The sequence below is a fragment of the Mycetomoellerius zeteki genome, unplaced genomic scaffold (assembly GCF_001594055.1).
Source record: "Mycetomoellerius zeteki isolate Tzet28-1 unplaced genomic scaffold, Tzet1.0 scaffold20, whole genome shotgun sequence".
Taxonomy (NCBI): domain Eukaryota; kingdom Metazoa; phylum Arthropoda; class Insecta; order Hymenoptera; family Formicidae; genus Mycetomoellerius; species Mycetomoellerius zeteki.
Genome location: NW_017256957.1, coordinates 2905065 through 2931551, shown reverse-complemented (window position 1 = coordinate 2931551; position 26487 = coordinate 2905065). Strand labels below are relative to the sequence as shown.

General features: G+C 32.5%; 1 protein-coding gene across 1 annotated transcript in view; it reads left to right on the top strand.

Annotated features, from left to right (window-relative positions):
• The first annotated feature begins 244 nt into the window (after positions 1–244).
• The window catches only part of LOC108722298 (protein kinase C delta type), a 29859-nt gene continuing 3616 nt past the window's right edge, over positions 245–26487 (top strand). Inside the window, exons 1-4 of the mRNA XM_018447306.1 lie at positions 245–1022; positions 1530–1643; positions 1746–1838; positions 2234–2281. Coding sequence (XP_018302808.1) covers positions 1559–1643; positions 1746–1838; positions 2234–2281 — 226 coding nt within the window. The 5' untranslated portion in view covers positions 245–1022; positions 1530–1558. The remainder of the gene's footprint in view (positions 1023–1529; positions 1644–1745; positions 1839–2233; positions 2282–26487) is intronic.

Sequence of the window (26487 nt, the reverse complement as noted above, 5' to 3'; positions counted from 1 at the left end):
TTCCATTTGAAAAAGTACAAATTGATTTAAGTATTTTTTGAGATTATCTTATCTATAGTCACATATTTTTCAAATTAAAGGCTTTTACTAATTTAAAGGAAAAATACTCTAAATTTAAGCTGTTCAAATTCCAGAATTAACTATAAGAAATCATTTTTAATTACTATTAATTAATTGCAATTTGAAAAGAATAATTCGACTCAAATATAATATTATATTGTTTATGTATTTCAGAAACTACAATTCGTAGGCTCTCTGATCACAATATCTTGGATATGAAACATAGAAATAGTGAAATAAAAGAAGAATTACACTCGAAGTGCGGATGTCCACGGAAGAAATGCAAAGGAGAATGATAAAGATAATAATGCATTGCACGGTCATGCATAAATAATTGTTACAGTGTTTATATTACCTTACTGTAGAGAAGTTTGACATATTGGATGAACCAACGTTGTCGGGACAACATTGTCGTACTGCATCTTACGTATTTATGTACAGCGATAAAGATAATTTTTAAAAGGATATAACATTATATAAGAACACAGAAGTAGCTTTTTTAACGAAGAGTAAATCATTATTTTTAATAATTAGATGTAAACATATGAGAATCAAATTGTATGTGCCCAATAAGAAGAAGATAAGCTATATTGCACAAAGATCGGCTTTCCTAAATAATGCTCAAACAGCCGCAAATAATTTGGAATTAAATAAAAGCCTCTTCTAATACGATTCAAGTAAAGCGATAAAAGAAATGCTTTGAGTCTCCCTGAGGAGGATGCGTAAGAATCGAGAAAGATTATGTCCTGTGATTGTTGTATTCCACGAGATTGTTTACATTTGCTGCATGCCATGTGTGACTGACAAACGAGTAAACTCGCGTACTCTTTTCTATGGAGACGATGATCTACTGATGTGATCGTTTCCTTTGCGAGTATCTACTATCGCGCTACTTCCGAGAAGATTGAAAATTGGTGTCGTCTCGTGCGACTCAAGAAATAAGCAAGCAGACTTTGTGCCTGGTACGAAATTTATCATATTAATAGACTAGGAATATATGAATAAAAATAATTGTCATTTCACACTCTTACTTCATAAGCGATACAAACTCAAAAAAATCAAGTTTCCCAGAAAAAGAGAAAACTTACTTTTTAATTTTATAGAAAATTATTGATTATACAATATTGACAAAACAAATTTTGTTAATGTGATCAAATGTCATTTTATTTTATTTTTTTGTTTCATAACTCTTAACCACCTCTTTTGAGTTTTGACGATTTTGATAATTATTTTTTTAGAAACTCTACTCTTTGAGTTGTGACAATTTTGGTTTCATAAAATTAAATTCACTTTTTTGATGATAGGGTAATGTTTACTAATTCATTTATGATAATAATTAAAAAAAAATTTTTTTAGTTGTCACTTGAAGTAAATGAGCAATATCTGACAATTTTATTCTTTTAAATGCTCGTTTATTTCCATAATTTATGTCAGTTATATATATTTATATCTGCGTGATTTGTATTTAGACGCGGAGGTTACAACCGACGAAGTCCTAATGCTGAAAGGAAGCCTGTCGCCGTATCTCGACACTCACAATGAAGAAGAGTCGTCTTATGTAACGCTCAGCAATGGGCCGTATGGTAAATATTATAATACCATTGAATATAGAATATCAAGCGTTACTTCCATAGCTTACTGTATTAGATTAATCCGCTCATTAATTCGTCACTTCCTTGTTACAGCGTATGTAGCAGATTCCACGAGCACGGAACACAACTCCTACAATCACGTCCTCATAGATGTATACTTTGTAACGCCCATCCTCTGTAAACATTGTAAGTACATCATTAATTACAATTTATATTATTCATTATATGAACCAAATTAGTATTAATGTAGAAGAAATTAAGTTTATCAAATTAATTATTCTCATGCCTGTCTACCAATATAGATTAATTTTAATCTTGGTTTCACTTACTTTTTATTTTTTTTTAGTTCCAAGTATTAAAAAAAGATAAAAAATAAATTAAACCGAGATTAAAATTAATCTATAATGATAGAAATGGACGTCTATCACATCTTTTTGCTCTTGTCATTTATTTAATTACCATATTAAATGTATGAACAAACTATCTACTTTATATTAAATAATTACAATTGTGATTCAGAAAAATCACAAAATTTCATTTAGTTATAGAAATATATATTGATTTTTAAATTTATTCCACAGGTGAAGATTATATCTGGGGCACCGGGAAAGTAGGAGTCAAATGCAAAGGTAAGACGTTCTATTACAATTGTATAATTAGATATAATATTGAAACTTTGTTTTTTTCTTATTCGTGTCAGACATTCTGCATATTGTACGACGCATATATTCTAATGGTATATTTGCACGATAGATTCGAAGATAGATTATATTTTTTCCGTGCCAAAAATAGTTTTCAATAAATATTACGAAATACATGTATTCGATATCGCGCACATAAGTGGACAAATAGAGGCAATATTTATGATTTTTAAGTATTTAACATATCTCAGTAATTATACAAGTACATATCTTAGTACTTATCAACGACATGAATTGAGGATACAATTTTTATCAATACATAATAAATATACATAACATGTATATACAACATATATATAATTTAGAAACAGATCAAGATCTTTTTTTTAATTTTAGAAGGATTCTGTTATATTGTCAATTTGTATCATTAATTAACATCACATTATAAACAAATATACATCCCCTGCTATTATTTGAAAACGGATAAAAATTTCTTTTTTTTTTTTAATTTTGGGAGGATTTTCTAAGAGATATTTTCGCATTAACACAAAAAATGAAAAACATAAGATAGGAATTGCTACGTCAAGAGGAAATTAAATTAAATTAATCTAATTAAACCCGATTAAGGAGATATTTTCGCATTAATACAAAAAATGAAAAACATCAGATAGGAGTTGCTATGTCAAGAGGAAATTAAATTAAATTAATCTAATTAAACCCGATTAAGGGAGACATATTCATTATCATTTTCGTCGTCTATCGCGTAACAACAGTATCTTCGCTGTTCACGGTGAGGATGTCCAAGAGTACGTAGCATCCCGATACTTCCGGGATTCGAGTGGACATCCGGGTGAACATCCGTTAAATCGCGGCAACACCCCCTTCGTCGGAATCAGCGTGTGTTGATCATCGATCCTCGCGTGGATCACCGTCGAGGGCGGCACCGTAGCATAGTAACACGCCGGCGACCCGCGCCGATTTCAAGAGCGGCATGCTATCGCGTCCCCCTTCACCTTCACCGCCACCGCTGCCACCATCGCGCCGGTTTCTCTCCCGAAACTCCGCGGCCTCTCTGGTCCCGCCAATCCCTCTCTGCGACATCGTATGAACCAGGACCGTATCTAATCGGAGCAGCACTATCCGACTCGGTCCGTAGGTATCGTTCAGTCTTTTAATTCAGAATCAGCTATCGCGACGTTGCGGTCGGAAAATCAAAGTCATATGGTTTCTTAAGCTACACAACGATAGCTGTAATGTAAAGTTTTCTATATAGTGTAATGCGCAGAAAGAGTCAAAACGAATACATCGAGATGGACACAAATGTGGATGCAGAAGGCTTACTCCTTAAAGAGCAATATATAATAGTAATCTAATCTCTCTCTACGTAATTTTATACTTGGTCAATATTTTGTTTCTGTAGTAATTAATAACACTTTTAAGAAGAGTACTATTATACATATATATAAAATATGTTTATTATCTCGAAATTCTTCTGAAATATTACAGTATACATAGAAAAATATAAGCTGTGCACAAATAATAATTATTTGGTTTAAGTATTTCAAAAGTTTATATCCATGAATCTATCATAAGAGTTCATCGTAAGCATAAAATTTATTCAAGATATATTCTGAAACCTATTAATACATCAATAAAGATGATTGAATTAAAATAAATTCGATTTCTTATTATGTAAAGACGCTGTCGATCAATTTTATAATATTCTTTAAAAGGAAATAAATTCTTGTTTGATATAATCAGTTTTTTAAAAATTTGTAATAAGTATATTTTAAAATTACTATTAAGAAAATATTATTTGTCAAAGATATTACTTAAAAGAAAGAAAGTAAATTTGTACAAGTTACCACATATTTTACATTTCATTTTCTTCATTATTGATTAATAATTCTTAAAATTAGAAAAAGAAGACTAAATTGAGATTAAAGTTAACTCGTATTAGAGAAAATAGAGATTAAAGTTCATCTGCATTGGTAGAAACTGGCATGACAGAGTTCAATGAAATATTTTTGCTTTTATCTGTTTAATCGTGAATACTTTGAGAAGCATGAATTTGAGGATTCAAAGCTATTGCAGTGCATTTTTTTATTCGAAGTTAAGATATTTGTTTCTATACGAAAGATATAGAAAGTACATATCAAAGACCGATGTATTTAAAACATAATCCGCATATAATACAGGATTCGAAAAATTGTGACTTGTGTTACATTTCTTATGAGATGAGTGAAGAGGAATACTTGCTCTTTTTTAAAGCGAGTTTCTTGATAAATGCATAATTTTTGCTCGCATGCTTTGAATATAATGATACTTATTCATATGATACAAAATCAATTTTAATGAGTCATATATCGCGAATCTAATTCGTACTGTCAGATTATTGGTGCTTGTCATGACAAATCGATAACAGAAGTCATTTGCAAGTGCGTTGCGAGATACGGAGAAAATACTTCGCGATAAAATGTAAAACATCACTTACATAGTACGCGGAATATTATGTATGCATTTGCTCGATACTTTGGTCTTAAAATAAACGCATTTACTTCTAGTTTTGGTCAAGAACGTTCTCTTGTCCGCATCATTCTCTTATCGTGAATTTTTGCACAACAGTCTTATTTGACATGCTACCTTCTATGTGTAAGTGAACTCGCGTTGTAATTAATTAGATTAAGTAACAGGCTCGATCTGCCACGTGACGATCGATTGTCTGGCCAATTATATTGCCCAATATCACTGGCGAACCTAATGATGACTCCATCTAATTCGGATCTCCGTCTAATTGACCACATCGTCTGTCATTACGTTATCTGTTGCGTAATTTCGTAAATTACTATAGAATTTCGGCTGTCTTATTTTCTCATTACATCAAATTTTAACGACAGATCCCACGATTAATTTGGAATGTTCTTTAGAGAGAATCTCGAATATCATCTTTTATTCCGTCTTATTCCTACCTCTTGACACATAAATAATTAAGATTTAAAAGGAAGATTCTATGAAGTGAAGACGATCTGAATTAAAAGTCTGGAGAATCACGTTAATATAAACTTCTACATTGAGAGAAAAGTTTTTCGTATTTATGATTATAATTGCATTCTAAAATTTTTTATCAGAAGTTTTATTTTTATAATTATTACTACTATAATATTAGTAATTACTTATATTTACATATAGATCTATTCAAAAAAATATATTATTCCGAAAATGATTGTGAAATTTATAGTCGTTTCCGGGAACAACCATACATTTTTTGGTACATATAGAATCATAAATGTAATTATTATTACTAACATTATAGCAATAATAACTATAAAAATGGAGCTTCTAATCATAATATTTTATCATACAATTATAATCACAAATACTTTTCTCTTTTTTTTCTTTCCGTAATGATCATCTTCATTTCATATTCTTTTCTTAACGTATAAACGGCCTATTGTTTAATGATAAATGACAACAGTTTGACTCTCGGGTCTTAAATCTTGCGTACGACGTATCGAAACCTTGCATATCGATGTTTTTCTAATGTTTATATGCGGTAACAAGTCTACTTTGGCAGAGCTATTTCTAAAAATATTACGAAAACCGGCGCGATCCGGTTTTCGGGAGCGCCAAGGGTTAATCGCGCTCTCAGCTTTGCTTGTTCTTGCTGCAAAAATTGTCGTACACGCTCGACGTAACTTCGCTTCGCGCGTGTGCGACGGCGGTTTTACACGGTCGAGGTGTTTCACTCTCCCTGGAAGTAGTGACGTGCGAGTGCGGCCGTTTCGCTCGCAAAGGAATAGCGCTGGCACGTGGTAATCCTTGAAAATCGGTGCGTTCGATTATGAAGCCGCGAATGGGCAAGCGGAGCCGGCGAGTGAACGAGCGAGACGCATTCGTACGCCCACGCGACAGCAATTCGCATTTGCATCAAACGACGAATTGCTGAGCTGCTTATCGAACGCTGCGAAATTCAATCTGTTTTTTCGGAATACATAATAGTCCACGAACGGTAGATTTGGTATACTTCGACGTAAAAAATCTAACATTTAACATCGTCAGAAATTATAGACACGACAGTCCTGTCTTTACACTCCGCTTTATACTCTTATAAAATGTTTGTGTTTATGCTGAAATTGAAAACAAAAATTACGCGATGTTAGAAGATATTGTCGAGAAAAATTGAATTATTAAGAAATTATAAAATTATTAATTTAATTTTAATTTTTAATTTTATTTATTTATGCATTAATTACAAATAAAACGAAAATAAAACGACTATAGAGTTAAACAAGAGAAATTAAATGTACATGATGCACAAAATGATGAGGCACCAGCAAAATCTGCTGCTCTAACGCCTACCAGAAAATGAGAGAATAAAATTACAATTACAAAAACGCAAAGCGAACTTAAATATATTCTTATTAATTATAATTATTATAATTATATAACTTAAATATAATTTATATATAAATTCTTTTTACAGGTTTTTTTAATAAACATAAATTTAACAATATAATATTATCTCTTTTAGAGTGAGATTTCACTCCAAGAAATTTAGAGAGTAGTCGACATTTTAGTTAAGAGAATAACATCATATTGATTGCAGAATTTATATATTAAAGCTAGACTATTCATACGTTTATTATTAACACTTTTCATTTTTGATTTAGACATGTTTCGATTGCATCTAGATATTTGTATATCATGATTGAACAATTTGATACTTTTTTATTTAACGCATGCTTTTGGCTATCGATATTCTCGCGTGATACGCACACGATATCAATCAATCAAGTCGTTACTCCATTACTGGGGATGGTGATCGTCCCCTGTATGGCCGACTCCATATCAAATGAGAAGATTCTCTTAGGATAATTATAATGGGGTGGTATCCCGTTGCCTTCCCCATCGCGAAGGACTTACAGTTTAACGCCGAATCCAAACGGTGCTGGTGACTTCTCTTAATCACCAGATGGAGCCATTTTTGGCTCTTAAACGCGAAAAATCGCGTATATGCACTGAAAAAAAAGATTGGCTGCTGCAGCAAATTAGATGGTAAAATATGGCATAGCATTTTTAATTGGTTGCAGCAGTCAATTTTTGGTTGTGTTAGTCTATCGAAATCCTATGTTGACATTGCAAATAGATTAACGCAACCAAAAATTGGCTGCTGCAGCCAATTAAAAATGCTATGCCATATTTTACCATCTAATTTGCTGCAGCAGCCAATCTTTTTTTCAGTGTGGGCGCAGGTGGGATTGAACTCGGATCTACAGATCGCGAGTCAATCGCACTGAGCAGCAAGCCACTCGACGCACACTTTTTAATTTTAATCTCAGTTTACTGTTTTTTTTTTTAGTTTTTTTTAATTCTAAAAATTAGAAAAAGATAGAATAAATTATACTCGAGATTAAAGTCAATCTTATATTGATGAAACTGGATCTTAATGATATAAAGAGCCACGTTCTCGAAATGAATAGGCAGTCTCGTCTTTTCCATCTTTTCTCTTTTATTTTGTCTTCTGTATAATTCAACCATATGTCTTCTGTAATTGTACTCGATAAACCATTTACTCTGTTGGTAAGACGGAAGTCGTACGAGATAAAATATTAATTGATCGAGTAATTAAATGCCACCGTAGCGTTCACACGATCGAGTGCACGAAACGTTCAGGAGAATTTAATTGGTCGCGTTCGCCTTCGCGCGTACACATCCCGGTAAATTTTCACGCTTCAGTGTACTAACGCGTTCGTGGGGGCACGCTTCTTGCCAAATTGCGATCAGCTGCTTCGGCATAAATCTTCGACCGGTGTCAACGGAATACCTTCGCGGAATAAACGCGCGCGAGAGATACGGAACGGCGCGGCGGGGAGACGGAGAGAAGAATTTATTGCGTGTTCTGGGATAAATCCCATAAGTGTATTAAAACGTGGGACGAGTCCAGAGTCGGAAAAATTGCGAGTGGAGACAAAACTGCGTGCACCATGGTATACGCATTATATTTTACCACTCACGAATTATACGTGTTTGTCGGATTTTTTGGTTTCTACAAACGTAAATTTTTGTGATTACATTTCTGAACGTAAATTATCCGCAATATGAATTTTTTATATGGAATATCTGTGTAAATATATATTTCATTATTAAATTATTTTCGCAGTTTTCTAGTTTTTGATATATACAGTTAATAACTAGTGAATATAGATAAAAAGTGAAATCTATCAAATTAATTGTAAAATTAACTGTTGTGGTTCACTCAGAGAAAAGGACAGTGGTAGCAACTATAAAAATGGTAACAATAAAATAGTTTATTTAATTAATGTATGTATACATTAGTTTATTCAACTACGTACATAAATTCCACCCAAAATTTATATAGGTAGTTATTAATTTTATAGTTGCTATCACTGTTTTTTCTCTGAGTGTTTTCTATTTCCCTGAAATTCAAGTCCTTAGAAATTTATCAATTTAATTACAAAATATTAATATACTTATTATGGTTATTGGCAAATGTCTTGTTTACTCAAGTTTCTAACACAATCGATTTGGGGGCAATTAAAAAATATTTTTCTCGTGGAGCTCGTTATCCTCGTGTCGGTTCGCGGTTCGTGCAGTCGAGGGCGCATCGCGTTGCATCGACAACTCCGTCAGTTGCTGACAATAAGGCTGAAAAAAAAAAAGAAATATCGTGGGTCCGCGATGCGCTTCGCTTCCTCGGCGCACGAAGCTGTTTCGAAGGACAATCGAACGGGGTCAAAAGTCCTCGCGTTGCTACGCGAAACGTTACGAAGCCATGGAAACGAGTCGTCGCGCAAGCGCCTCTCATTTTCCCTCCCCGGTTCCCCCCATGGTTCCCTCTCTTTCGATTTTCCGCGATTTCCGGCTGAGCAAGTCGCGAGTTTTCCCACTTCTCGGCTTTTCAACATCGAAATCTGGTTGCCTCTTCTCGTCCCGACATTCTACACATTCAACATGACGTCTAATTTAATTTTTAATTTGCATATCGCATTATGATGACCTCGGTATCATTGCACCTGTTTATGTATCATATCGCTTATATATATTATTATATGTTATTATTCAAATTTCTATTCTTAATAAGAACTTCAACCATTTGTCGAGTCTTTCTATTTCGAATATAAATCAGATATGAATAAGTATATATGACAAAAAAATATCAATTGAATGCACATGCTATCTTTAACGTTTTTCAAATCGATAATCAAGATAATAAGATTTGAAAACATTAAAACAGCAAATGGAACTCTTTAAGAATTTAAAAAATAATTGACGCAAAAGATGAAGTCTCGATAATCAGAAATCCATAAGTCTGTGAATTAAAATGTGATAGTTTATTTGATTATCGTTATTTGTGATTTACGTAAATTTTATTCATATTTTCGCGATTTATTTGACGCTAAATATGATTATATAATTATATTTTTATATTTAATAGTCTATGATTATCGTGTTTAAAATGGCCTCTTTTAGCGCAAATGCGTCAAATAAAAATAAGAATATCAGTAAACGAGTCAATCTTTGGGGGGGGAGGGGGGGAAATCAAGTCGGCGGATGATGCATTGTTAGGGTGTATGTGTAGCGGCGCAGGTGAAAATGGCGTATGTCGCAACAACTACGGCTGTTGACCGCCACGAAAGTCGTGTTCTTGACTTGCTGTAAGACTTTCTCATTGCTCGTTTCAGCGTAATACGAGCTACATTTTTTAGTCAACTTTGGATTGATTTATTAATTATAAATTAAAATTTATTTTTCTTTGTCTTATTGTTAATTATATTTTTTATAATAAAAAGCGGCAACGCTTACGCCAAATGTTCGAAAATATAAATAACAATATTAAAAGAACGATAAGTAGGTATATATATGTTTTTGCGACATCAAATAGTTGAACATGCAAGGAAAAATCAAACCATTTAATCTTTATTCGAATTATATTTTCATGTCGACATATCAATATAGTTCAGAGAAACATATTTATATTTTAATTAAATAAATTATCGACAAACTCGCATTTACACATCGCGATGAATTATATTTTTACCGTATAACAATCGGGATTATAGCGTGCAGGAAGATGTTTGTCCGCTCGCTTGTGTCTGCGATAGTGATCGATCGGAACACTGCGCGACGAATATTAGGTCAAACAGTACGATCTAAGTTCACCACTCGACGGCTAAAAATGGTGCCACTGTTCATTGACTTCAAGGATAGCTTCAATCAATTATTTGCGACTAGGCGTAGTGGCGTAGTTCTCTACCGGCCGTATAGTAAAGCCGATACCTGCACTCGTAAACCTTAATCCTTCACGCTGTTGTCTCTGATGTATCGGTCACGCTACATTTCGCCGTTTGCATGCGATAGATTACGTGCAACAATATATAGTCTGTCATTGCATCCTATATGTAGATATCGAATTGCGCTCTTTGATCATTATTCATTATCAAGTAACAGTGAAAATCTATCACTCTTATACTGAATGACTATCTCATGTATCTTTTGAAGGTCTATAATTTATTTTAATTTAAAAAGGCATTCTATTATAAGTTGGTGCAAAAAAAAACGTCGGTTTTTCTGTATTGTTATTAAGAGCAGTCGTAACTTCATTAAAAAATGAACGAAATTTAAATTTAAAATAAGAGTTCTAAAGCTTAAAATCTCTACTTTCGAAAGGTCACTGTATATTTTTAGTTTATGTGAGTTTGATAATTTTTACATATAGAAAACTACCAGCTAAAAGAATTGAAAAAAAGTTCTTTTCACTTTATAGGTCTGTTACGTGCCCCCCAAAAAATCGAGAAAATTTTTGATTATCTATTGTGAAAGATTGAAGTTTTCTCTACAAAATCATTTTTTAATAATGTTCCTACGATTTTTTGTTCCTGAGTTACTCGCGATTAAGTAAAAGTAGCATTCGGACTTTGATTGCTCATAACTTCGTTAAAAATCATTAGAATAAAAAAATATAGATTCTTAAAGCTGAAACTTCGCTCTATCAAATGGTATAATCGCTAACTTTTTAAAAATATAATAGAATATTGGAAAAGGAAAATCATCATTTTATGATACCGAAAACCGACGTTTTTTTTGCACCAAATAAAAAGTTAGCGTTTATACCATTTGATAGAGCGAAGTTTCAGCTTTAAGAATCTATATCTTTTTATTATATATTAATATAATATATGGAAATTTACTGTTGAAAATTATTTGTGCGTTGTATTTTTGCTCTTTTGATTACTTCATGAAAAAAACCACGTCATAAAAATATTCAAGAGTTCAGCGCGAAGAATATAAAAAAAATATATTTTACTGACTATCTAAATCTTTACGGAGTAAAAATTTCTTCTGTAGATTATATTTGTCTTACATATTGTAGGCATAAATAATCTGTGAAATATAAACAAATTTTTAGTGTATTATCAGACTCTTAACGCAGGGTTGATAAGAGATAATGTTTCTTTTTAACAATAAAACATTGTTTTTTTTTTAAAAACATGTTTTTAATGTTTCATACATGCTTTAAACAGTATTATAAAAAAAACATGTTTAAAACATGTCAAAAACATCGATTAAGCATGTTTTAAACAGTTTAAAACATGATTTTTATCAATCTACTCTTGAACTTTTAAGTATCTTTATGCCTACTACTTTTTGCCATACCTACATGAAAAAAACGATTTTGCTAAAGTACCTCAAATTTACCTACATAAAAAATTATTCATTTGGCTAAATTAATTTAGTTTGTCCTTATTTCTTTCAATGGAAAATGTGTGTATTTAAGTCATACATGTTATATTTGATTTAAATACATACATTTTTTAAAGAAAAAAAATGAAGACAATTTCAGTCAAACAATTTTTTTGTCAATGTAAATATCTACAGATCTAAAATTAATTTTATTGGGTTATCAAAATAATTATATAGGACGCTCAAGCTGATTACTCGAACGTCAAAACTTGTAGCACTGCTCATCATGTTTGAATTTTCTGCATAATTATTTTGATAATCCAAGAAAATTATTTTCAGATCTGTATTTAAATTTTCAGGTATTTCAGCAAAATCGTTTCCATGTACTTTATGTTGACCACAAAAAAAAGTCTATTTAGAATCTGAACGTTTGCACAGATTTACATCAAAATTAGTTAATATCCGTTTTATCTCCCTGACTAACTTCCACGTCGGTTTGTCATATCCGCGGCGCATCGCCGCACTTCATTTCACACGCTCGATAGCTTTTTGATAGCTGATTGGCAGTGCCTGCAGTCTATGGCCTTAATCGACCGATTTCCAACGACAAAACCTTTCTCTTCTGCACCATTTGTACGATTTACTGTTGCGCTTCGGGCCGCGCAATTATCGCCAGCCCTGCCTGAAAATCGTTTTGTCCCATCCACATATACAACTGCACTGTAATCGCATTGAGGATTCCATTTCCCTGACAAATTTCCAGCCGCGAGAAATAAAGACGTATTACCGCAATTTTAATCAAATGTTTAATTAAATTAAAATTTATGAGAATTTATTATTATCTCGTGCATCAAACTTAAGTTAGAAATACAAATTAACTTTTTTCTGTTCTTTTCGTATCAAACTGTTACACTTACGATAATTGATCATTTGTGACAATAATTGTATGATGAACAGATAGAAATGAAACAGTAAAATTAATTAAACGTATGATTGTATCAAATTCCTTGTAAAGGATATTTATCATTTTATAATAGAAAAGAGAGAGATATTGAATCTGCTGATTATTTTTACGTAATTTTTAATAGGTATAATTATGCGGTATCAATCACAACGTGATCCGATTATTTATGCGTAAATGAACGCCCCAATAAAAATGGTCTGCTTTATATCGCGGATCAAATTTTAATATTAACTATTAAACTTTTTTTTACATGCGCTGGTGCATCGTTTCACTTCACTTCACTCGATAGCCTTTTGATAGCTGCTTGACATTGTCTGCAAACTGTGGCCCTAATCGATCTTCTTAAAACGACAAATTTCTTCCTTCCGTATCGCTGTTGCAGTTAGAAAGTGTCTTTATTGTCTACTGAAATTAGTAAATTCGAAAAAACTCCAATGCCCGTTTTTCCACTAATGTAGATTAACTTCAATTTTGATTCAACTTACTTTTTATCTCTTTCTAATTCTTAGAACTAGAGAAAAAAGAGTAAGTTGAAGCGAAATTAAAATTAATCTGTATTAGTAGAAACATGCATAAGTTGTTAATTTTTACATACGCGAAGAAAAGGTAAAATATATTTCTTTTATAATATATTCTTCGTTTTACAGCGAACTTTTTTTTTATTTTTAAACTGCGATTTTTTAAACCATGTAAGTGTAATCTACCCGAAACTTACGCGAGCAACATAAAAATAAATGGGGTTTTTTCTTAGAAGTATTTTGCAAACTCCGATACGAAGTTTTCGGGGCGGATTTAGCGAAAATTCGTTGAACTTCCTATCGATCTTCGGCGAATACATACCCGTGCCGGCAATCTCGATGCATCACTGCACTTCACTGCACATATCTCGTACGATAGTCTTTTGATAGCGAGGCCTGTAGTCTATGGCCTTAATCGAGCAATTCCAAACGACCTCAAACCCTTCCTCTCGTCTCTCTCTCTCGGTTTATGCAACCGGCACATGTTGCACTTTAGCCCGCGTCAGTGCAAATCGAGATGCAGCATGACCTCGGAACTGCGTTCGGCTCCCCCATTGTACGAGACGGACCATCGTTTACGATGGACGTAACTTGAACTCTGAGAATTCAGGGATTTTAAAACTCGGGCGATAAAGTTCAAGAATTTTATTAGTGAGGGACGTGGACGAAATTATAGGAAAAGAATTCAAATATCTTGAAGTGCCCTTTAAGAATGTGGTTTTACATGATTTATATACTACGACTGTCTTGAAAGAGTTGAAGACTTGAAAATTCAATATATCAAAAGCTTCTTGAGGAAATCTTCAAGTTTCTATCTTCTACAAATCTTCTACAATCTTCTACAAAAATATTCGTAATCTTAAATTTGTAAAGTCCATTTTGTAATTGCGTAAATGTAATTATAAATGGTCGTTGTACATTGTTAAATCTACACAGAGAGAAAAATGTTTGGTATTTGTAACTATAATTATATATTACTATAATTATGATTATTACTGCTATAATAATTATAGTAATATATAATTATAGTTACAAATACCAAACATTTTTCTCTCTGTGTATAGTGTCAAATTTAACTTAAAGTGAGTCGCCACTGCTACTAAATATATCATTATTTTTTACCAAAACGATAGTTAAATTTCACACTATATCGTGTTAGTTTGATATAGTATCAAATTGACACTTATAATGTCAAATATAACCATTGTTTCAATATAAAATAACGATATGACTGAGGAGTAGGAGCAGTGGCGACTCATGTTAAGTTAAATTTGACACTATAGATTTAACAGTGTAGGAATTCAATCACAATCGAATATGAGGAGAATATTCGACTGTAATCGATTAATTCTTACAACTACAATCACTTACAACTGCGCCTATGTAATTGTAGAATGGGTTTAAGAATTTTCAATTTTACACAGAACATTCGAACAAGATTGTTTAAAAAAAAATTATAAGAAATTTCTTTATTAATTTTTTTATTATTCTTAAACGATGCATCTTTTATATAGTACTAATATACATGTGGATGTTTATACGTTGTTACTTCACATCTAAATGCGTGACGAAAATAACATCGCAACTTGGCAAAAAGATTGAGTTACCTAACGATATTTTTTAATCGGTCGCTCACTGGTGCGTTTCTACGATGAGTCCAAAATTGCGCTTCTTCTTTCGCGTCGCGATATTACCTTTGCCGCCAGTCATTATAGTGTTCGTACCGAAAAGGGAGCAGTGGGCCGAGATCTGTCGACGGATTCGCAAGTCACGCAGCTTAATGCCTCGCGGAGATATCCCGACGTCATCTTGTCGGCCGCATGAATAAAAGCGACGGAAAAATGCACAAGCCTGACGTAATTCACTGTGTGTGCTGCCGTGTTCTAGAGGAGCGGACTAATTAGACGTTGCTGTCTGTAATGAGCAGTCCTTTACCGCCCGCAAGAATCGCTCTTACATGATCGCGTACGCAAATCGCCGCGAATTGACGAAGGAAAATTGCCGGCTAATATCGTCACGGAAGTAGCATTGAAACGACTCCAGTCTATTATAGATATAAATGCGTATTGGCAAATGAAATATCGTGTTAAAGCAGAATCTTCTAAACGGTGTAGCATAATTTTTATAATTCAGAAATATATATATATATATACAATATATTAGAAGGTTTTTCAAGTTTTTTATAACACAGAAAAAGAAAGAACGATTTTGCTGAAGTATCTAAAAAAGCTATAAGATCTGAAAATAATTTTGTTGGACCATCAAAATAATTATATAGAATAATTATTATTAAGCGTTGATGACAATGCTACAAAAAATTTTAATAAGTTTTTCAGCAACGAATTTACATAATTATTTTGATGGTTCAATAAAATTGATCTGTATTTAACTATAAATTTTTAGATATTTCAACAAAACGTTCTTTTAATAAACTATTTAGTTTAATGGTTTATGTACATTATAGCATTTTATTATTGATATATGAACATCACGATGTTTTATAAATTTTTGTAATAATGTAAAATAAATCTACGTGTGTGTTCATTAGAAAATGTCAAAATATTTTAGATTTTTATAAAAAGATATATATATATATAATATACTTTTGATTTTGTCTATATCGATAAACGATATCACTTAATCTTGTTTTTTTTATAAATCAATTTAAGTGTCTTCATTTTAATAATTCGTAGACCCGGAAAAATATAGATACCCATGAATTTTTACGAACGAATGATAAATGTTGCGGTCTCGATTTATTATTTGTTCATAGAAAAGATAATAGATAAAAAATAAAAGATAATAGATTAAACGATTTTAATTTTTTTTTCTCTTACGGCGCAACAATGAAATTGCTTTATTTATATATAATCCATACATCTCTTAATCTTATCCTCATGTACAGATAAAATATCCCCTTTAATTTCTTCAGTACTACCGTCGACTTTAGTCGACAGACGCCAAGTGTCTCATACACGGCGCTCATTAAATAATATTTAATTTTTTATTTTACAATTTTTAGCTAATTTTTTTATTTACTAAAAGTAAATAAAACTTGTGTACAAATCAATAATAACTTTATCGGGCCCGTATACATGAAGATATCTGCGATCTTTACATAGCGATAAGTGTTCACGAGTCTCGTTGCTCTCTGCCATCGGATAACGCGACGAGAGTCCGCCATACCAGGTTAATCTTATTCGCGTAACGTCTTAACAACGCTGGCGGCGTCTGTGATCTATGATGGAGTCGTGAGGTGGAATTATTTCGGGAAAAATCGAAGATCGCGCGACACTTTTTCATTTTTATCGCGACAAAGGGGAGATCTGCATTGCGACACTGTCTCTCCTGCTCTTTTTGGAAACTCAGCTGGCATCCTCGTTTATCCGATTTTAGCGCGATGATCTATACGCCATAACTCCGGTTATCTCACCCCTTCGAAGACTGATGTGCGTATGGATCACATCCGGATTGGAGGGAAAGCGTGCAAATCGAAAAATTGATCTAAATTCATGGATAACAAAATCCTATCTGAGAAGTAATCTCAATTTTACGTGGGTGTGTAAAAATTAAAAAAAGAGTATTCAAAACGATACAACGGAAATTGGTTTTTCTTTTTTGATAGATTGAATTAGTTTTTTTCCATTTTGAAAAGAATGAAAACTCCTTTCGTGGAAGAAAATATTTTTGGGCACTGCCAGAAATTACAATATCTTTGAAGTATCGGAAAATGATTTTTAGTTATGAATCATAAATAATTTGATAATTGATTCTCGCTTATTGATATTTATTTTGTTGTATTTATACTTTAATATATTGTATGATCTTGCGTGTATTGAGTAAAACATACATACACGAATAATTAGCACGGACAATAATTTTTCAAACGATATGATAAAGAAAAACGTATCAAAGAATAATATTAAAAAATTTTTATATTACAAAGATTTAATTTAAAAATTGGTAGTTTAATTAAATTAAATTCAGACTTTATACACGTTTCAGGAGCGAGTTCTCAAAAGCTTTCCTAAAAACAAGCTCGATTTTCCTTTATCAAAATCGTATCAATCACTAAACTCGAAACAAAATGATAAAGCGATCACAAAGTCTTGAATAAATTCGCTCATCTAAAATCCCCAGTTATACCCCTATTCTCAGTCGAGCTCTAATTGATATTAGAGAACCACTCCTGAAATTCTCTCAACGCGCTACCACACTCGACACGCTGAAGCGTCGGCCTTGGCCAGCTGCTATGCTTGTCAAGGATTTCGTATCCTGGGCGTCGATGACGTCGCTCGTTGTCCAAGGGTCGGAAAACTCGGAAATAGATTGAACGGTGGGGGAAATGAGACTCGCGTCGATGTGCGCGTATGCACGTAACCCGCCGACGCATGTATAGTCGCGCTATGCAATTTGTCTTTGACAGTCGTGTATATTTTCTGGCATATCGATCATATACGACGATATCTCCTTTCCTGACAAAGGAAGTTTCACAACTGTCCGGAACCGATTTGATTCTCCATGAAATATGTTGTTAAACACGAAAATCTAAGAGACATGTATTTTTTTATACGTGCGCTAACTCATGTTTAAGGGGTGAAACACCCCTTTGAAAAAAAAATGATATTTCTATTTCGAGCCGAGTACCGTCGGAAGTATAAAAGATGGAAAAAAATTTTTTAAACAAAAGTTGTACGGTTTCAAGAGTACTTCCATGTTGTGAAGAAAAAAATTCTTTTTAATTTTTTTGTTAACAATTGTTAAATAAAAAAATTAAAAAGAATTTTTTTCTTCACAACATGGAAGTACTCTTGAAACCGTACAACTTTTACGGTTTAGCTGCTTTCCGTCTTACATAAACGCAAGAAAATTTAATGCCACGCCAAGTGCATTGGCACACACGCTCGTTTATAAAAGTATAATATATTGTAATATTTTTCTGTTCTTCGCCAACTGACGTTCTTTCAAACGTAATTTTTGTTGATTGGTTGCGCGATATTTATCGTCGAAGGTGCGTTTTGTCCTCGGGACGCGTCTGTTCGGTGACACTTTGTATAGCTGTACGTCGTGTACGTGCATCGCCGCTCGTACGCGAGCTCGGTATCAAGTCGGTCGATTAAACTAAAATTAACTCGTTCAGTTCGCGCGAGCGAGTTCCCTATTTTGGAGCATTGCGTCGACATGTCCTTATATCGTCCTGGAACTACCCCTAAAAGCCTCTGCTTTATCTATGCCTTTGAAGACACATTAATGAATTAAAAGTACACTATCTTTTATGAATTTTATTTTTAATGATATTCTCTCGTTTTGTAGGAGATTCATTAAAATTTTGAACCGAAAATTTATCACATTATTTATTGTAAATTTTAAGTTTTACAATTTAAATTTGAAATAGATTTTGATTTTCTGTTTATTTAAAGAAATGTTGATCTTAGCAAAGTTTATATTTTGTAACTAAATATAATTCTATTCTTTAATTTTATATATTTTAATTTTACATATTTCTTATTTTCTAAATTAATTAATGAGTCGTGTTAAAAAAAAATAAGAATAATTATTTATTTTACATTTAGATTAGAAATTTCTCCTCGAGGCGTTCTTTTGAGATCGTATTTTATTATTGGCAACTTGATTCGTTAGAGAGATTTTTATGTACGTATTAATTGTTAATCAAAAGTTGATTATTAATTACAGTATTTATCTATTCATAAATGCATAATTTCATAGTCACTTGGAGGCATTTTGTCTTACACTGGTTACCAGCACTCGTTCGAGAATTTATTTTTATCTGAATTATAATGAAAGATAATCAGTTTGGACTTTATTTTATCCTTCGACATCTGTCGATAAATGCGTACTTTAGTCTGCCCGAAGCGCTCTTTGTGAATCTATTTTACCCTCATATTTGAGAGCACACTTCTGCCTCGAACGAGTTAATAATGAATATCGATTTAGTACTTCTCTATGCTAATGTTTTAATGTATGTTTTAATGTAATCACTACTACAGATTATATATTTTTCCTGCACAAAGTGCATTGTCTAACAATTAATTTTTTATCATTTTTTATATGTATAATACCTTATATAACATAGTGATCCATACAATGCTTTTATCATCAATTTGAATTCACGTGATATATAATATCATTTAAATACGTCTTGCTTAAAAATAAACGTTTAAACAAATACAATGTGTTCTAACATAGAACAACGTTTCGTAATGTATCTACACTACAGAGAAAAATGTACCTACTAAATTTTAATAAATAATTATATATATATAGAATAGTATTAATATAACATTTATTCACGGAAAATAAATATTTACCGAATAAAAAATTTAATAATTAGATCAAATTAATGATTTTTGTACCAAATAAATATATGTTTACATTTAGTAAATATTCAACTGGCACTTCAAACAAGTATTTATTAAAATTTAGTACATTTTTCTTTCAGTATATAATCTTTTTGCACGTAAACAGAATTTTTACAAAAGTTTTGTTAAAAAACATTCCCTTTCACAACGTTCATGTTAAATAGAAATTTTCGAAATTTTTTGAAGGCATCCTTTCGATATGAACGATTTATAAATTTCATGTCAGATTCCTTAATTTATATCAGAAATGTTATTTAAGAGTATATGCAGATTTTTTTTTTTAAGAAATAGGAAATCACGAAAATAAGAAAATATCGTATAATAAAACTTTTGTACAAATATCAAATTTTCTCACTTCTTAGATATATCAATTATCCTGGTTAAAAATGCGTGATATATTGCATCACAAAGAAATAAATCTCGATCGATCCGTGATGAGAATTTGATCATCGTCCAAATTCGATTATCGTCTTACTCGACCCCGTTGCATCCGCCGGTGCATTCTGGAATATACATGTTTTATTTAGCCACTGCGGTACCTCTTTCTATTCGCTGGGGTTTAAAAATTTTATTTAGTTACTCACGATTTATTGCTAGCTGCGCAAATTTTTTAGCGTCACAAACGAAGGTTGGAAAAACCAGAAACATTTAACACTCGAGATACAGTGTAAATGTGAGCTGGTATTTATTCCTTCATCTATTTAGCGTCGCATTTAATATTAGATTCAGCTATCTAACAAGCTTCATGCGTCTAATACGAAAGTAGTTCGTAGTGTTATTACGATGTTAAGCATAATAATAAGCATGCAATGAGATACCAGTTAATGACGTTTACTTTCTACTTTATTTGTAGCTAAACGCGAATATGATTTTTCTAATGTAAAATTCAAGTTTTGATAAATAGGGAATGTAAGTTATATTTGAACTGGCAGGAACCGGATTCTCTGTGATCAACTTCACTTTTGATAATTTTTTTAATTTTACATTAATTTATAACGTCACATTAATTTTCTCTATATTTTTTACTTCACGGAATCGATCAGTGTGGCTTGTGAGAGGTACATTTAGCTCGTGAAACGCGCCTCGAGAACGCGAACCTCCCTTCCGACGACGACAACGAACGCGGCGAATAGCGTGGCGTACGTGGACGCGCGCACGATTTTCTTTCGTCGTAATTTCCGTTGCAATTAGCCTACGGCCGCGTTTCGGGGAATGCCGGGATGCACGCGACGGAGCTGCATTGATTCGCAGATACAGAGGCAGCGCAGCGGAGGCGCGCTCGGGGCGCGGAGGTCATGGGTAATGGAGTGCACCGTCACGTTGCTATGGGAAATTCGGGATTCCCCGGGTTAAGGGTCGAGGGATAGCCGCTCGTGATCGAAAGGCTTCCACAGACAATCGCCATTTAAATCTTTATGCCTCATTGTTTTGTCGACACGTTCAACGGTTATGACAAATTAATTAACATTGAATTAATCCGTTTGCGCGAATAAATTAAAGAATGAAATAAATTGAGTAAATAAAAAAAATCATATTTATTTGTGTAATTCAAACAAAACGGGATAACAGCTTTTATTTATCTTTTTAATTAGATGATAATTGGTGCACTTTGTATACTTAATTAATTGCTCTACAAGTTGTGGATATGCGCCAATTAATATTTGGTATTCGGTCATTTGAATTATTTCTGTATTGTGTGTATTGTGTACGACAAGATATAAATTAAATTTATTGATGGCAGCTCAATTTATTCACTTAAATTGTTCCTTTCTTTCTTGCTATTCGATAAATAATCGAGTCAGCAACAGCGAATAAATTATTGCCGCTCGGCAAAATTTTAAGAATGTTACGAACACAGAGATAGATATTGTATTACCACGGTAAATCGAGGACTCGTCATCGATGGCGATTACATGCCTAATTATCGATATTTCGAAGTATACGGTAGTTCGGTGAGTTACGTAACGTCACGCCATTGTAACGCGACACGTTAACGATTCCTCGCTCGGCCCCTCGTTGCGCGGTTTTGCAAATTGCAATATGACGATCCATCGGATGCGACGTCTTTCTGCACCAGCGGCAATCGTCGCTAAAAAGCCCGGCGATCGATTCGCGGAAGGTGTACGGGCGGTGCAACATTCGCGCACGATCGAGATAAAAGATAAAAGATAATGCGGGTTTCGACTCTTCTCGCATCGTGTCGATGCTGTCTAATTTCTTCCGTGACGGAGGTAATTTTTGCATCTCGCGAAGGATGTCTCGAAGACTCTGTACATTCTTAAGGATGTATTATTATACACGTATTTTTTATTAAAATGGAAAGTTATGAAAAAATCATTTTTCTACATTGTACTTGAAAATAATACAAAAAGTTTGGCGATGATTTAGAATCTGAATCAAAAATTATTTTAATAAAAAATAGTCATGTTTTTTTAAAAAAATAATTAAGATAAAATTAGAAAATTTTTATTCAATCTATAAAATTGTTAAGTATAAATATTGACTTTATTGAACTGATTTATAAGTATAATATAACATCGATTTTTATATGAGAGTATAAATTTCCAATTCCTGTCAGTTTTGTAGAGACTGCACGTAATTATTTTATTATTTATTCTTCCTGTATTTTTCTAAACTTTAAATATAATAATTGGAATAAATTACACCTATTTATCTTCATAATTTATTATGAAATTATAATTGTTTTGATTTTACCAACAGTGTACTCCCAGTTAGATTAGAGAGAAGATAATGCTTCAGATAAATTATATAAACAGATAAAAAGTTTTACGTCACATTTATGTACTGTTTCCTTCGCATCTCCTTAGTCTTGCTTATGAGGAGTGTTTAATAGAGATATAGAAATCTAGGTTATAATAACAGTAGCTGAGTATAATTTTTGTAACGTAATGATGGACATTTCTCAGTACAGATAAATTAATGCTAAACCAGCACGAACGAATGCACGATTGAGTTTCACTCGTCGAAACTGCTGCTAAGTAGCATTCGCATTTATCGCCTAGTCTAAATCGCATGGTTCTTGCAAAAGTTGATCGCAGTGGCAGTGTGTTTGAAAACCTAAAATGTGACTGAGCAAATTGATGAATTTTATCTGTCTTAATAGGATCGATTTATTTTGATTATTAATAAAAGAAGAAAAGATTTATTTGGTGTCAGCTTGTTTTGAAAAATTATCGTAAAATTATTACGTTTTTGTGGACCATCGATTTGATCCAGCTTCGTCATTGTCATGCCATCTTTATACGTGTCACGTGTATTCATATAACGACGATTAAAGGCGTGCAGATAGGAGTCGACGTTTCGATGAAAGATAATCACGATACCGCAAACGCGTGACAATGTTGATGAGTAGTGCGATGCGTCGAGAGGAAATCCGATTTAAATGGCTATAGTAGAGATTAGGACTTAAATCAGGTTATGTTCATATTTATTGTGTCCATTTTTTTAAATAATTAACACAATTAACTTCAATAATATGTGAAAAGATACATTATCATATCATACAATTTAAAAAATATAGATTTTAATTCAGTATATTAAAATATATGATATGAAATATGTGGAACAAAATACATGGAATACACATGGAACATACATGGAAATATACATGGAACAAAAATTAACTATTTCTAAGAAAAATTCGTTTCCAAGAAACAATTCATTATTTAATAGTTATACTTAAGGTATTTAGGAAAATAACTTTTTTGCTATTATCGTACATTTCCTCGAATGGAAAAAATATGTTCTTATATATAACTTGTGTTTCATAAAAGTATATAAAGTAAAAGGAAGGAAACGTTCTCTTCTGGGAATACTTATTTATTTCTTATGTATATATTTCTTGAAATAAAGAAAATAATTCTCACGAGAAATAACTATATTTTTGAGGCAATAAAAGAAATTTTCTTATATTAAAAATATCGATTTTTGTACGGCAATAAAAGAAAAGAGGTGGTTATGGAATAGGTGGGAGTTGGAATACCACGATCTTATATAGTTTGCGCTGTATTCCGGGGGCGACCATTAAAATTATTTCTTCACGGTGTACTTGGACATTATAACGTGGCCATTGGTCATTAGTGTTTATTGCGTTGTTGTAAAAGCTGCACTTCAGATTTACAGGTAGCAGATCGTTTTACAGGTGTGTACTCTTTGTATAATTTTGAGAAATATATTAGTATTAATTTTATGACTTCAGTCTAGCTTGGAACCCTTGAATGTGGCTTTCAAATGACATAATTGAACTAACAAATTTGATAACAAAATGCATACACATTTTCGATATGTAAAGTAATACTATAGACTAGTTGGTGGTATATTCCATATATTCTCCTTTCCATAACTACAACCTTTTTTCTTCTTCAGTATTTTGTAAATTACGTTTGTTTTGTATAGCTAAGGAACTTCTACTTATATCATAATTCGCATCACTTCACGGCTAACAAATTAGTACCAAAAATAGTTATATTACATGAACCCATCTACTACGTTTTTTTTTTCCCAATAAAATGGTACTTCTTCCCTTTCTTCAATATTTCCTTGCAATGAATATAGATGCTAAATAAAGATTTTATTTATTTAAGTCATTTATTTACTGCAACTAATAAAATTGTAATTAAAAATACACAGAAAAATTAACAAATTATTAGAATTAATTATTTGAAGCTCGTGGGTCATTTAAAAAAAAAATCGTTAAAACACGGATGAGTACCATTATAATAAGCCTTTTATCCTAGCTTGCATTATTTTTTACTCACGAGAAATACAAACTTTACCATCTAGTATCTAGTACCAGTGCCCCTAATTGACTTAGTGAAAAGTTTAGTTTAATATAAATTAATTAATTTTTTTAATCCTTTAAAAGATACACTTTTTCTTACATACAAATTTCTTGAATTTTGATGTACAAGGAATTTTTAGAGTTGCTATACACTATACCTAAATAGTAAAGTGATGTCAAATAACGTCTTAATAACATTTTAATGACGTCTTTAAAGTTAATAAGACGTCATTCAAACGCCTTTAAACATTTTTAAAGCGTTATTTTCGCACTTAGATAATTACGAATATGGAGTTAGATTGCGAAAATTTTAAAAATTCAAAATGACAGATTCGACATGGCGAACTGAAAATGCAAAAATTAATCATTTGAAACTGGATATTTCAGCGTTTTAGAATCGTTTGTCTAATCTAAAATTGAAAAATAAAAAATAGTAAATTTAATATACCGGATTCAATACGCAAAAAACTGACTGATTAAAACAGAAGCAATTAACAGTTCATGGTTTTGGATTTGATAAATCGTAAAGCATTTATTTGCCAAGACATTTTTCGTAAGTGACAAGAAACGTGACAAATCTGGAGAAGGGACCTTCTGTACATCTATATACTTTAAATTAAAATACATAACGATCGTTCGCATAACACGGGTACGATGCGGCTTCCGCCGATCATTAAATGCAACAGCACAGCACCGATGCGGACGGCCGCGCCCGTATAATATAGAGTGGACGGCTCGTTTTTGCTCCATTTTGCTCCTGCGATACTTTTGTACCGCACGTATCACGTGTGCTCATGCAACCTCGCTGGAGCTTCGAAAACAAGCGCTCTCCCTTGCTATTTATCTTGGCTGTGACACGGAAGTATCTAACCCTTTGGGATCTTTGGGTATTTTTAAGTTCGATAAACAAGTACACACGAGAGTAGAGGAGAAACAAAATTGTTTTTCTTTACGTTCTTTTTTTCTCTGTCAATGACAAGAGATAAATACTTTGTTCTTTGATTTTAAATAACGAGCCTGAAATAAATCGAAATTTATTATCATGTGTGTGTAAAGTCTAAAATGTATGCATAAATTTTGTCGTTCTTATAAATTATAAAAACAATAGTAATATTTATAAACACGTTCGATTTTTTATTTATGTTTACATGGAAGAAACAGTTTTGTTAAAGTATTTAAAAATTTAGCTATACAGACTCGAAGATAAGTTTGGTAAACTATCAAAATAATTATGTATAATAGGACGCTCAAATTAGTGTTAAAATGTCAAAACTTTTTGCAGTATTGCTCATTATACTTGAACGTCCTACATAATTATTTTGATAGTCCAACAAAACTATTTTAAATTTGTATCTAATTAAATTTTTAGATAAATAAATTTGTTCTTTCTGTATAAGTATGCACCTGTTCTTTCGTTTTGCTTAAAATTAAATGAGCGAAGTGAAACGCGCTCTGTGGATCGATTTTGGAGTTTGCGGATGCGCGATCGATCGACCACTTGCCAATTCGCGTCACGATCGATGGAATTTGCGATCAATCGGCGCCACTTCAATTCGCGGGCAAACACCTGCCACAGGCATCCAAGATCTTCGGGTCTTTTGTCGGATGTTATTTTAGCTGCCGGTTTGGACAGTACAAAGTTGGATATTATTGGATGCGATATTCGTGAGAGCGCCCCACGTGAGATTAGAGATACCTAATGGCCTGCGAAATTGCCGTGGAACGCGATTCACAGTGCGTTTTGCAAATCGTATCAGATGAGAATGCAGAATGTTGCGTCCGACATGAACGATGCAATCATTGATCATTATCGTTAGATAGATGAGAGA